This window comes from Amblyomma americanum, chromosome 1, assembly GCF_052857255.1.
Source record: "Amblyomma americanum isolate KBUSLIRL-KWMA chromosome 1, ASM5285725v1, whole genome shotgun sequence".
NCBI classification, from domain to species: domain Eukaryota; kingdom Metazoa; phylum Arthropoda; class Arachnida; order Ixodida; family Ixodidae; genus Amblyomma; species Amblyomma americanum.
Genome location: NC_135497.1, coordinates 370,165,898 through 370,176,817, shown reverse-complemented (window position 1 = coordinate 370,176,817; position 10,920 = coordinate 370,165,898). Strand labels below are relative to the sequence as shown.

Sequence of the window (10,920 nt, the reverse complement as noted above, 5' to 3'; positions counted from 1 at the left end):
TTCTTATGCTACAAGAAATGCTTCATGCTGCTGCCGTACATTGCATTCTTTGCTCATGCGCAGGACATGTCCATCAAGGATCCTGGCGCGACCGGGCAGACCCTTGTGGTGCCATGAAGCCGCTCTCAAAAACTGGCGGGAACTGCAGCAGGAGTGCTCGGGAAACTAGAGAAGTTTTCAAGAGCTACTTCTGCAATGAAGGCCAAGTTAGCTGGCAGTGGAAACTTGTGTCCAGGTGAAATAGAAATCTGTTTTTATTCCTGCATGTTGAGGACGTTTAACATTTCCACTGGAACACTGTGTCTAGATAAATTAATTTTTACAATTGCCTGATGGGCATTTAACATGGCCAACTGACGGTCTGGGCCTGGCGGTATTTGGCGGACAGCATGCGCCATCATGCTGCCAAATGCGTCGCATTCATCATTGGCCGCCAGGCGTTGCTGACTTCTCTGTAATGTTTCCACTGCTGTTGTCAGCAGAACTCTCCTTTGTTCTGTCTCGTCATCATTTTGCCTTCTCTTTTTTCCAGGCCTTGAAGTCCCCACTCCAATCTGCTGTGCTGGCAGACTTGGCTCTGCACAATTTTGTGACGAACAAGGAAAATCCATTTCTTGATCTGCGGATTCGTTGTTCCAGTGCTCGCACTGCCGTTCAGTCTCCTAAAACAAAAGGACACAAAATCTTAAGTCAAAACTACACAGGCTAAACTGTATCTTATTTAACGTATGGGGCCACAATTGAAACATAGTTATGCTTGTATTAAAATTCCCAAGGCGACTCAGGAACGCTACAGTGAAGGGCTTCGGAAATTTCTACGACCTTGGGTTTTTTAACGTACACTGTCACTGTAGTAAACAGCTGCTTTGCTTTTCGCCTCCATTGAAAAGCGGCCATGGCGGCTGGGATTCAGCCCGTATCCTTGGGTTCAGCAGTCGGGCACCCTAACCACTGAGCCATCATGGCAGTACTAGGATTTAATGACTAATTTATCCCATACAGTAATCCCCAATGCTCAAAGTTGCACATTGTCACATTTCATAGGCAGTTTAAAATAAAATTATGGAGGCAAGAGGTTGGCAATAAGGATAACGTGGATTAACCGAAGACTATAGAAGATGAAGAAGCATTCGGTAAGGTGGAGAGAGATGATTGGTGGAGAAGAGAAGACGACGACAAGGCTTACATGGACTAACGCCAAGGCTATAAAAGGACGACGGAGAGCGAGGCACAAGGGGGAAGAACAGAGAAGCGGAGGCTCCGGCGGGTCAGGGACGCTTTGGCTTGAATAGTGCGACGCAGGCTACTGCTCCGGTGAGCTCGCGTTCTACGGCAATGCATCGTGGGCTTCCTGCTGTTCGTGAGCCCGTTCTGGGGAGTTAACTGAGGACGCTACCACCTGCTACAGCCAAGTGTGTCTCCAGCGCTGTTGCCACCCATTTGGGTGGTGCCCCCAACGCCAACAACACTGGCATCACCTCCAAGGACGCTTGGACCGGGAGCTTATACGACACCGACGCCAGCCTCAGCACGTCGAACGCCATCTAGAAGCCGGCTACTGGACGCATGCAACGCCGCATCCGGACAGAACGAACAGTGAGCACGAACGCCGACCGTTAACAGTAGAGTGCTAGTAGTTGACGCTGGTAGCAGTGGTTCCGGGTCGTGTGTATTTACAGTCTGTTTTGTGTTAGTTTTGCGTGCTAGTGTGCATGCCATGTAGGGTGTATTAAATGTGCGTCTGTGTGGGTACAGCTGTCGCCTAGTCCATTCTTTCGGTCCGAGTGTTCTCCGGGGAAATTCGTGACACAAATCGATTATGAGAAATGGTCTATTGTAGGGTTACTAATTAATTTTGACCACCCGAGCTCTTCTGCGCTGGTATAACCCAGTAACATTGCCATTTTTATGTGCTGCTTTCCCCGAAATGCAGCAGCTGTGGCCAGAACTTGATCCTTCATCATTGGCCTCAGCAGCCATTTGCCACTGATAAAGATATTGAGATGAATACTGTGGATGTAGTCATGGAAAAACTGTACGATGTAAAGAAAAAAGGTTGAACATTAAAGCCATCTATGGAACAATGAGTTGATAATTGATAGACATCAATGTCTTTTGTATCCATTTGTAATCCTTTGTGACAAAAGCTCTTACTATGAGTAACCTGGCTCTCTGCCACCTATTTTAATGTACCCGGAGTACGGCTTTTGTTTCTGAAGTGAGCTACAGTATAACGCAAGACACAGTCTGTTAGATGCGGGCGTTGAAACAATCATTTATGAATAAATTTTTTGCAAAACAGTAAGAGATTCGGTTGCACCTCATGCGTTCATGTCTTTATTTCATTACCCTTTTTTACAGTTCATAGAGTTCTTGAGTATTGACTGGTTATGCTTTGTTAAACTTGTTTCCTTCACTATTGTTTGTGCATTTATTTTTGGGTGTAAGTTTCTTTATGCACTGTTATATCCATATTTTCTGTGTTTCTTTTCTTCTGCTGAGATCTTGTTTTTGAGGTGCACTGTAGTTGTTCAATCTTGATTATATAAAAAGCATCTGCTGTTCTCCTTACACAATGTTCTCTTTGTGGTTTTTAATGGAGTGTCCCATTGCTGTTACAGACTGTGGAACCCTTATCAGTACATCTTAAGGAATGTGTGTGACTGGTACACCATAATTGCAATAAACAAAGATGTACCTTGCGCTAACGTTACTCAAGCGCAGAAAGGTAAAACACAGTGCAAAGGCTTTTAATAGCTACACGGCATGATTACTGCAGTGTCACTGGACACATGTGAAAATGTCATAGTGCAAGTGGTCACATTCGTTGAGGATGTAATGCCGTAGAGAAACACCAGTATGTTGAATATTCAAGTTCTTTTTTTTCATATTGAGCAATGCCTGTTCTGATGCTTTTTTTAAGAAATAATGCTAAAAGGCACACTTTTTGTTCTGTTCAACTTAACGTTTTGCAAATTTTCCATAAATGAATGGAACACTAGCCAATGAACGCCAAGAGAAGTCCATCGCCCCTAGCCGTCGGCCGGAATCCCTTGGGACACAGCAGCAGCAAAGACTTGACCAATGATGTCCTGCTGGAAGTTAGGGTCTGGGCTACAGAGCAAAGCCTCCCAAGGGTTCTAGAGTGCGCGAACTCTCGTACTTAGCCAGACACGTCCACACTATGTGGACCAATGTTGCTGCCTTGTCGCAAAATTTGCACTGTGATCTGAAGACTTCAGGGTGCCACTTGCTATATAGTACTGGGTTGGGAAAAAACCCCGCCTGTAATTTTCTCCACACAACCTCCTCTTTCTTATTGAGCTTTCTGTCCACTGGCGGATGAATTTGTCGATTTAGTCTGTAGTATAGTGCGATTTCCTGGTACGAGCGCATATCCTCTCTGCTGTTTATAGTTTCGGTGACTTGGGAGGTTCCAGGAGTCAACCGGCAATTGAGACTTCGGGCGACTAAATGAGCCTCCTCGTTTCCTCTAAGTCCTTGGTGAGCTGGTGCCCAAACCAGCAGAACCAGTTCTCTGGGTCCTCCTTCCCTGTTTAATATACGGACGGCAGTCTCCATCACCGTCCCCAATTCATTTACAACGTTTTTTGAATCACTGATGACCACCCTAAACCCCCTTAGCTCATGGCCAAGGCTATGGCCACTTCCTCTGCTTCTGCGGTCTCAGCGCCACAAACTGTGCAGCATGCCACCAGGGTTCAGTCTTCCTCCACAGGCGCGTATGCCACTTTGATCTCGTATACTACAGCGTCTGTATACAGGACATCCTGCCAACCTGTATACCTAGTTTGTAATGCATCTGTTCAGTCTTTACATCTGCCTTTGTGAAAGGCAGGGTGCATGTTTGGGCAGCGGAGCGATTTTAACCTTGTCCTTGATTTGTCGCGGTATGTCTCTTGAGTGCACATGCTACTGCTTAAGCTCGTACCCCAATCTGTCTAAAATTTTCCTCTCCATTTTAGATCCGAGTAGTCTTTCATGCTGCACTGTAACGGCAGCCTCAGTCAGCTCCACGAGAGTGTTCGAGACCCCTAGCTTCACGTCTGTCAGTAGACATGTTCGGGGGGAATCCGAGTGCCACCTTGATGCTTTTCCTGATAATAACATCTAGCTTGTTCCGTTCCACTGTGTTCAGATTGAAGTAGGCTGCCACATACACTATCTAACTGAATACGAAGGTTTGTGCAAGTCTCAAGAGATTCGCCTCCTTCATCCCAGCGTGCCTGTTTGCTATTCATCTGATAAGATGACGTGTTTGATTTGTGCTGGCTTCTAACCTAGCAAGCGTTTCGTGTTTCCTCTGTTCGCCTGAATTCTAAGCCCGAGGACGTGGATACTGACGACCGCGAGGTTCTCTCCGCCGTTGACATACAAGCGGATGCCTGCCTCGTGCTTTTGGTGAAGCCGTCATTTTCCGAGGGGCATGAGGAACAATGCTTCCGGCTTTTCTGCTGAACATTTAACTCCTTTAGGTTTCAGGTACTCTTCAACGATGTCAATTGCATTTTGTAGAGAGCTTTCAATTTGCCGGTCGCCTATCTTGTTTATCCATAATGTTAAGTCATCTGTGTAACTGGTGTGGTTTAGATTTCCAATTTCCGCCAAATGGTCGGGGAGTCTCAACATTACAGTGTTGAAGAGGGTTGGTGATAACACCGAACCCTGTGGAGCCCCCCCTGTCACCCACTGTAATGTCCTCGATGGAGTCTTCCCCTAGCTTGAGAGCGGCTTTCCTGTTTGTAAGAAAGTCCCTGATGTAGTTGTTCACTCTCCTCCCGACATTAAGTGAGTTCAACTTCTCCAAGACCGACACGTGCCTCACATTGTCAAATGCCTTTGCCACATCCAACACCACGACCACTCGAGTCTCGGGTTTGCTTGTCTATGAATTGCTCCTGGAGCTGCAGCATCACGTTGCATGCTGACAGCTTTGGTCTGAAAACGATCATGGTGTCCGGGTACAGCCCACTGTCCTCTGTATACTTATTTAGCCGAGTCTGAAAGATGTGCTCCATAAGCTTACCCATGCAGGAGGTTAGCGATATCGGTCCGACCGATGTTCTCGGAGCCCGGTTTCTTCCCTGACTTGGGAATTAAAGAAGGTTTCTGAGTTTACACTCCTGCGGTATCGTCCCCTTCTCCCAGCAGTCCTGCATGTATGTTGAGAGGTTGGAGATAGACCTGTCGTCTAAATTACGCAACATTCTGTTTCTCACTCTATCAGGCCCTGTTGCTGACTTATACCCTGTCACACGGGCACCGCAAAGGCCTTTGAGAGTCAGGTCTTTATATCCAAAGTCATAAGGAGTGCAGCTACACGGCACAAATGTTGTGCCTTTGCTGCTAAGGGCCTTGGCCCGTCCAAGACCTTTGGAGCCCAAAGGCGCGGCCTTCGAGAACCTGTGATCGCAGTGCCATCCAATGTGAAAAAGTAAAATAAATTAAAAAAGAACGTAGATGCAGCCAAAAATGTTTGAAAACATCTTCAAGAAATACGAAAGGTGTGTCTGGCTTTGCTTTTTGTACGGGTGTTTATATTTTATGCCCAGATTTCAAGACAGTGAAAGCGTTGCAGAACACCGAGTGCCCCTGGTGGCCAAGGCAATGCACAAAACCTGCTGCTGCTGATGAGAGTAGCTGTTGCAGTCCTTTTAAGGAAGCAATCAGAATAAAAAAAATTGCCTGAGCTCAACGAATGAACAGAATACCCCACTTTAATTTTAAAACATTCACTGAAGCCGCCTCGAGCACAGCAGCGGGTGCTAAGTCTGAATGGCTGTTCCACCTTTGGGCTGCACCGTGTAGCTGCGTCACTGCTCCTTTAAGCTTTCGCTCCTTTGGTGAAAAAAGGTGCCTTTGCTGGAAAGGCCTTCGAGGAATGCCGTGTGACAGCGGTATTAGCCCAATATCTGTTTCTGTGCATAGGGGACGGCAGTGAAGCGGTGATTAGTCAAAAGCTGGGAAGTTCCAAGTGTGTTATTGTGGTTGCCATTACTTTTAAAATATTTAGATACAGTTCGATGTGCTCCTGAAGGAGGCTTTGATGTAACAAAGCAGCACAGAGGACAGTAACTCATGCAACATGGCAAATGATGGGGCCTTCCGGCCAAGCACCATGATACTGGAAAGCACTAAACCAAAGAACAGCCATCATGCTAGCTTTTTTACTCCTTTGCGGTGGTGTTCAGCAATAAAACACAAGAATAGAAATACTTGTCAGGGGAAGTCGATATTGTGTTCTCAGTGCTATTAATTTTAATGTGACAAGATTTCCAAGAGGCTGTGCGCACTTTCACCCTGTTTACCGTCTGGGCAATGAGTTTCCATTAACAAGGTTAAAATGAATGCAAAAATTTGGGTTTTTAAGAAAATGCTCATAACTTGAGCCGCGCATGTTAAAGAATATTGTATTGATGGGGCACAACTGTACACCAGTGTAGACATAATGTAATATGGCCTGCAGCAAATTTCGGTTGTCTGTGTAGGCCACGATTTGCTTCAGGCCAGCTTGATTGAAGATGTGATGCACTGTTGATTTCAAAAAGCATGCCAGTTTTCATCCTGTAACATGCTTTATCAGAATGAGTTTTGAACATTATTTAAAGGTTCGGTGACATAACACCTTATCCTGGATGCTCAAAAAACAGATGTTGTACTCAAAATGCAGCTTCAATACAACACATTTAGAAATGCCCCTGCATACTCGCCAGCTATCAAGGAATAAACACAACATACCTCCTCTTCTTCCTGCGTGTGGAGTGTCGAAAAACTTGGCTGCGAGGAGCAGGAGGTATCCAGGAACATCAGGCTTTTGTAATGAGCCCACTTAGGCTGGTAGAGCTCGTCCGGGCTTGCGCCGGAGCGGGCCTTGATCTTGCGCCTCTCGCGCATAAATTGTGTGCGCAAGTTAGCGAACCGCGCGCGCACTTGGGCAACTGAAAAGTAACGTCAGAAAAGGGAGCATCGGTACAGCGTGGCAGTCAAATAAAGTTTTGTGGCTGCTGTTTGACTTCTCGTGCGGACGACGCCAAGCCACATAGTTAATGCAATCGACGGTCGGGAAGTCACGACGCCACACTAACCATAAGCAGTGCTAAAAAAAAACAGCAGACACCACAGCATCAGATATAGTCTCCGATACTCCGCGCAACGTGGTATGTTCCCGTACGTACCGGTGAATTGGCCTCCCAGTGCCTCGCATACCTCCGCGTATGCTACTTCTTTAGAGTCGCGGCGGTGGTAATGGGGATGTTTAACGTCCCATATCAGGCGACGCTCTTCTATTAGGGAGATCAGCTCCGTCTCCACTTCCAAAGAAAATGCTGCAGCAGTCATTCTCGTGCGAGGTGGCGATTGAAATGACCAGCGCACGCTTAAAAACCTGACCAAAGGAGGGTTAAAGCAATGTGGACACGATGTCAATTCGGCTGTCATAATAATTTGAACGTTTTGTGAGCGCCGAAATGTATCCGAAATTTATTCTCCGCAGGCTGGATATGGAAGCAGGGCCTTGTTTCGGTAATGTTTTTGCTCGGCGACCGATCTCGCGACGACACTGTCGGCAGACTGGTTTTGTCGGCGTCGCGGTCGTCAAAGCTTGTCACACTACGAAGACATCCGGTCGTCGGCCGCGTTGGTGTCGTAGTCGGCCTAGTGTGACAGCTCGGTCTGCCACAGACAAGGTCGGCCGACCGGGTTGGCCGATCTTTGGTGTCTTTGTCGTGTCGGCGTCGGCGGCGTGTCGGGCTAGTGTGACAGGGCCCTTAGGCATCTTGTAAAGGCTGCTGCCGTCCTGCCCACTGAAGTGGTATGCCGGTGCGGTCCGATTTATAGTCCGATGAAGAGCTGACGTAGACCAAGGGCCAATGGTGATTCGACGTTGTAGACAGGCACGTGGGAAGCCGTCAGGGGCCCAAGGGAGCACGCCAGGTATATCACCAACAAGGGTGACATGGCAGTCCGTAGCCAAGATGACGGTCCCATCCACGTGCCGCAGGCTGGACGGTTGCGCAGGCGCACTTGAGTCGAAGTCGCAGAAAAGCGAAACAGCAACAGCCGCGAGGATCTCGTCTCGCGTCGGCGGGTTCCGCTGAAGTCGCTCGATCACGGCTGGGTTGGGCGACGACGAGCGGCGTAGTGGCGCACGGCCAACCGGAAAATGTTTACGTTTACACGAGAGCCAGCCGAACAATGGTTGAAAGCTGTGGGGCCATCCAATGCCTAGCGGAGTTCAGAAGTTCACGTTGCATTCATGCGTAAACAAAGAAACCGGAGCGAGTCACACGATTCGCGCGAGCGCAGCAAACGATGCGTGGGAAGTGCATGTTGGGTACCGCGCCGTTCCGGCGTCCAGGCCGGCATCCATGAGGGCCTTCCGGCATCCTTCCAGTCGTCGCAGTGGGCGTCGCACCGTAAAAGGCAGATGAACACTTCATGGTCGCCCTCCGCGTGTCCGGATTCGTCCATCCTGCTTGGTTCGCGCGCAGGAAAACGCTTCAAACTGATAAACAGTTGATAAACAGCGGTCGTCATGGTTGGGGTGCTGCCAAGCCCATAGAGCGCGGCGGTGGCTAGTGTCGCGTTTATACATCGGTCAGGTGGGGAGGAGGTTGATCGCTGGCGAATCATCATCGGAAGTAGCGGTGATAGACAGGGGGCGTTTCCATCCGGTGGTGGTGCCGGGCACTGGCGCAACGCTGTCGCTGACGTGGGGGTGGCGGGCGTGATGCAGTGCTGCCGCACATGTTGGGCACCGCGCCGTTCCGGCGTCCAGGCCGGCATCCATGAGGGCCTTCCGGCATCCTTCCAGTCGTCGCAGTGGGCGTCGCACCGTAAAAGGCAGATGGACACCTGCAGCAAGAACAAGCGTCGAAGGTGAGAAGCGGTCGTCATGGTTGGGGTGCTGCCAAGCCCATAGAGCGCGGCGGTGGCTAGTGTCGCGTTTATACATCGGTCAGGTGGGGAGGACGTTGATCGCTGGCGAATCATCATCGGAAGTAGCGGTGATAGACAGGGGGCGTTTCTATCCGGTGGTGGTGCCGGGCACTGGCGCAACGCTGTCGCTGACGTGGGGGTGACGGGCGTGATGCAGTGCTGCCGCACATGTTGGGCACCGCGCCGTTCCGGCGTCCAGGCCGGCATCCATGAGGGCCTTCCTGCATCCTTCCAGTCGTCGCAGTGGGCGTCGCACCGTAAAAGGCAGATGGACACTTCATGGTCGCCCTCCGCGTGTCCGGATTCGTCCATCCTGCTTGGTTCGCGCGCAGGAAAACGCTTCAAATTGATAAACAGTTGATAAACAGCGGTCGTCATGGTTGGGGTGCTCCCAAGCCCATAGAGCGCGGCGGTGGCTAGTGTCGCGTTTATACATCGGTCAGGTGGGGAGGAGGTTGATCGCTGGCGAATCATCATCGGAAGTAGCGGTGATAGACAGGGGGCGTTTCCATCCGGTGGTGGTGCCGGGCACTGGCGCAACGCTGTCGCTGACGTGGGGGTGGCGGGCGTGATGCAGTGCTGCCGCACATGATGGGCACCGCGCCGTTCCGGCGTCCAGGCCGGCATCCATGAGGGCCTTCCGGCATCCTTCCAGTCGTCGCAGTGGGCGTCGCACCGTAAAAGGCAGATGGACACCTGCAGCAAGAACAAGCGTCGAAGGCGAGAAGCGGTCGTCATGGTTGGGGTGCTGCCAAGCCCATAGAGCGCGGCGGTGGCTAGTGTCGCGTTTATACATCGGTCAGGTGGGGAGGAGGTTGATCGCTGGCGAATCATCATCGGAAGTAGCGGTGATAGACAGGGGGCGTTTCCATCCGGTGGTGGGGCCGGGCACTGGCGCAACGCTGTCGCTGACGTGGGGGTGGCGGGCGTGATGCAGTGCTGCCGCACATTTATTTATTTTTATTTGAAAATACTGCAGCCCCATTCCAGGGGCTATAGCAGGAGTGGTTACATATATCATGCGGTACAGTTGCGCGCATAAAGGGGTACATGGCAAAATGTGAAACAAACGCTGCATACATCATATAATGCTACGTCTCAATTTCGGACGCAAAATAAGACACAGAAAAGGCACGTATATTTCCATTTAAAGAGTTCCAACTCTCCACGGTACGCGGAAAAAAACTGTATTTGAAAGCGTTAGTACGGGCAAAAAAGGGTTGGATATTAAGATCGTGATGGCTCCTGGTTAGAGATGGTTTTGAAAACGTGATATGCTTACTCTCTGAGAGGCAATTAGCAGAATGCACTATTGAGTGAAGAAGTTTTAAGGACTCAGTTTTCCGGCGGGATGCGAGCGGACTTAAGTTTAAGGAAGATATCGCAGATGAGGGTGAAAAATGAAAGTCGTAGCGGCGAAAAATAAATCTCACAGCTTTACGTTGTACAGATTCTATTTGATCAATTTCACATTGCTTATATGGATTCCAAACATTGGAAGCGTATTCAAGAAGAGGGCGAATTAGAGTTTTATACATGACCAGTTACGTCTCTTTAGGAGCATCCCGTACTGTGCGCCTCAAGTAACCTACCTTTTTAAGAGCTTTAGCTGTGATATGATCGATGTGTTTTGACCATGACATATTGTGTGAAAAAACAACGCCAAGATATTTATATTCATGTACCCTTTGCAGGGATGAATAATCGTAATTAGAAGGGCATGAATAATTGTAATTAGAAGGGCATAGGCGGTTGGTGAAAGACATGACAACTGTTTTGCTGAAGTTGATTTTCATCTGCCACGTATTGCACCAATCACAGAATATACCAAAAGACCCATTCAGAAGGAAGTGATCACTGACAGAGTTAATAGTGTGGTACAATACACAATCATCGGCGTATAGACGGATCTTTGAGGTTATACTGTCAGGCAAATCATTAATATAAAGTAAAAACAACAAA

The 10,920-nt window shown here is 49.0% G+C and overlaps 1 protein-coding gene across 1 annotated transcript; it reads right to left on the bottom strand.

Annotated features, from left to right (window-relative positions):
- Nucleotides 1-241: 241 nt before the first annotated feature.
- On the bottom strand, nucleotides 242-7,757 carry LOC144115643 (uncharacterized). Its single transcript, XM_077650083.1, has 2 exons — nucleotides 6,760-7,757; nucleotides 242-662 (listed from the first exon to the last, which is right to left on the bottom strand). The coding sequence occupies exons 1-2, from the start codon at nucleotides 6,913-6,915 to the stop codon at nucleotides 255-257; spliced, it is 564 nt and encodes a 187-aa protein (XP_077506209.1). The 5' UTR covers nucleotides 6,916-7,757; the 3' UTR covers nucleotides 242-254.
- Nucleotides 7,758-10,920: the final 3,163 nt, after the last annotated feature.

Coding starts and splice junctions, on each gene's coding strand:
- LOC144115643 (XM_077650083.1), bottom strand. CDS start 6,915: ATGCGCGAGAGGCGCAAGATCAAGGCCCGCTCCGGCGCAAGCCCGGAC. Junction 663..6,759: donor ACACGCAGGAAGAAGAGGAG/GTATGTTGTGTT, acceptor CTTTTGTTTTAG/GAGACTGAACGGCAGTGCGA.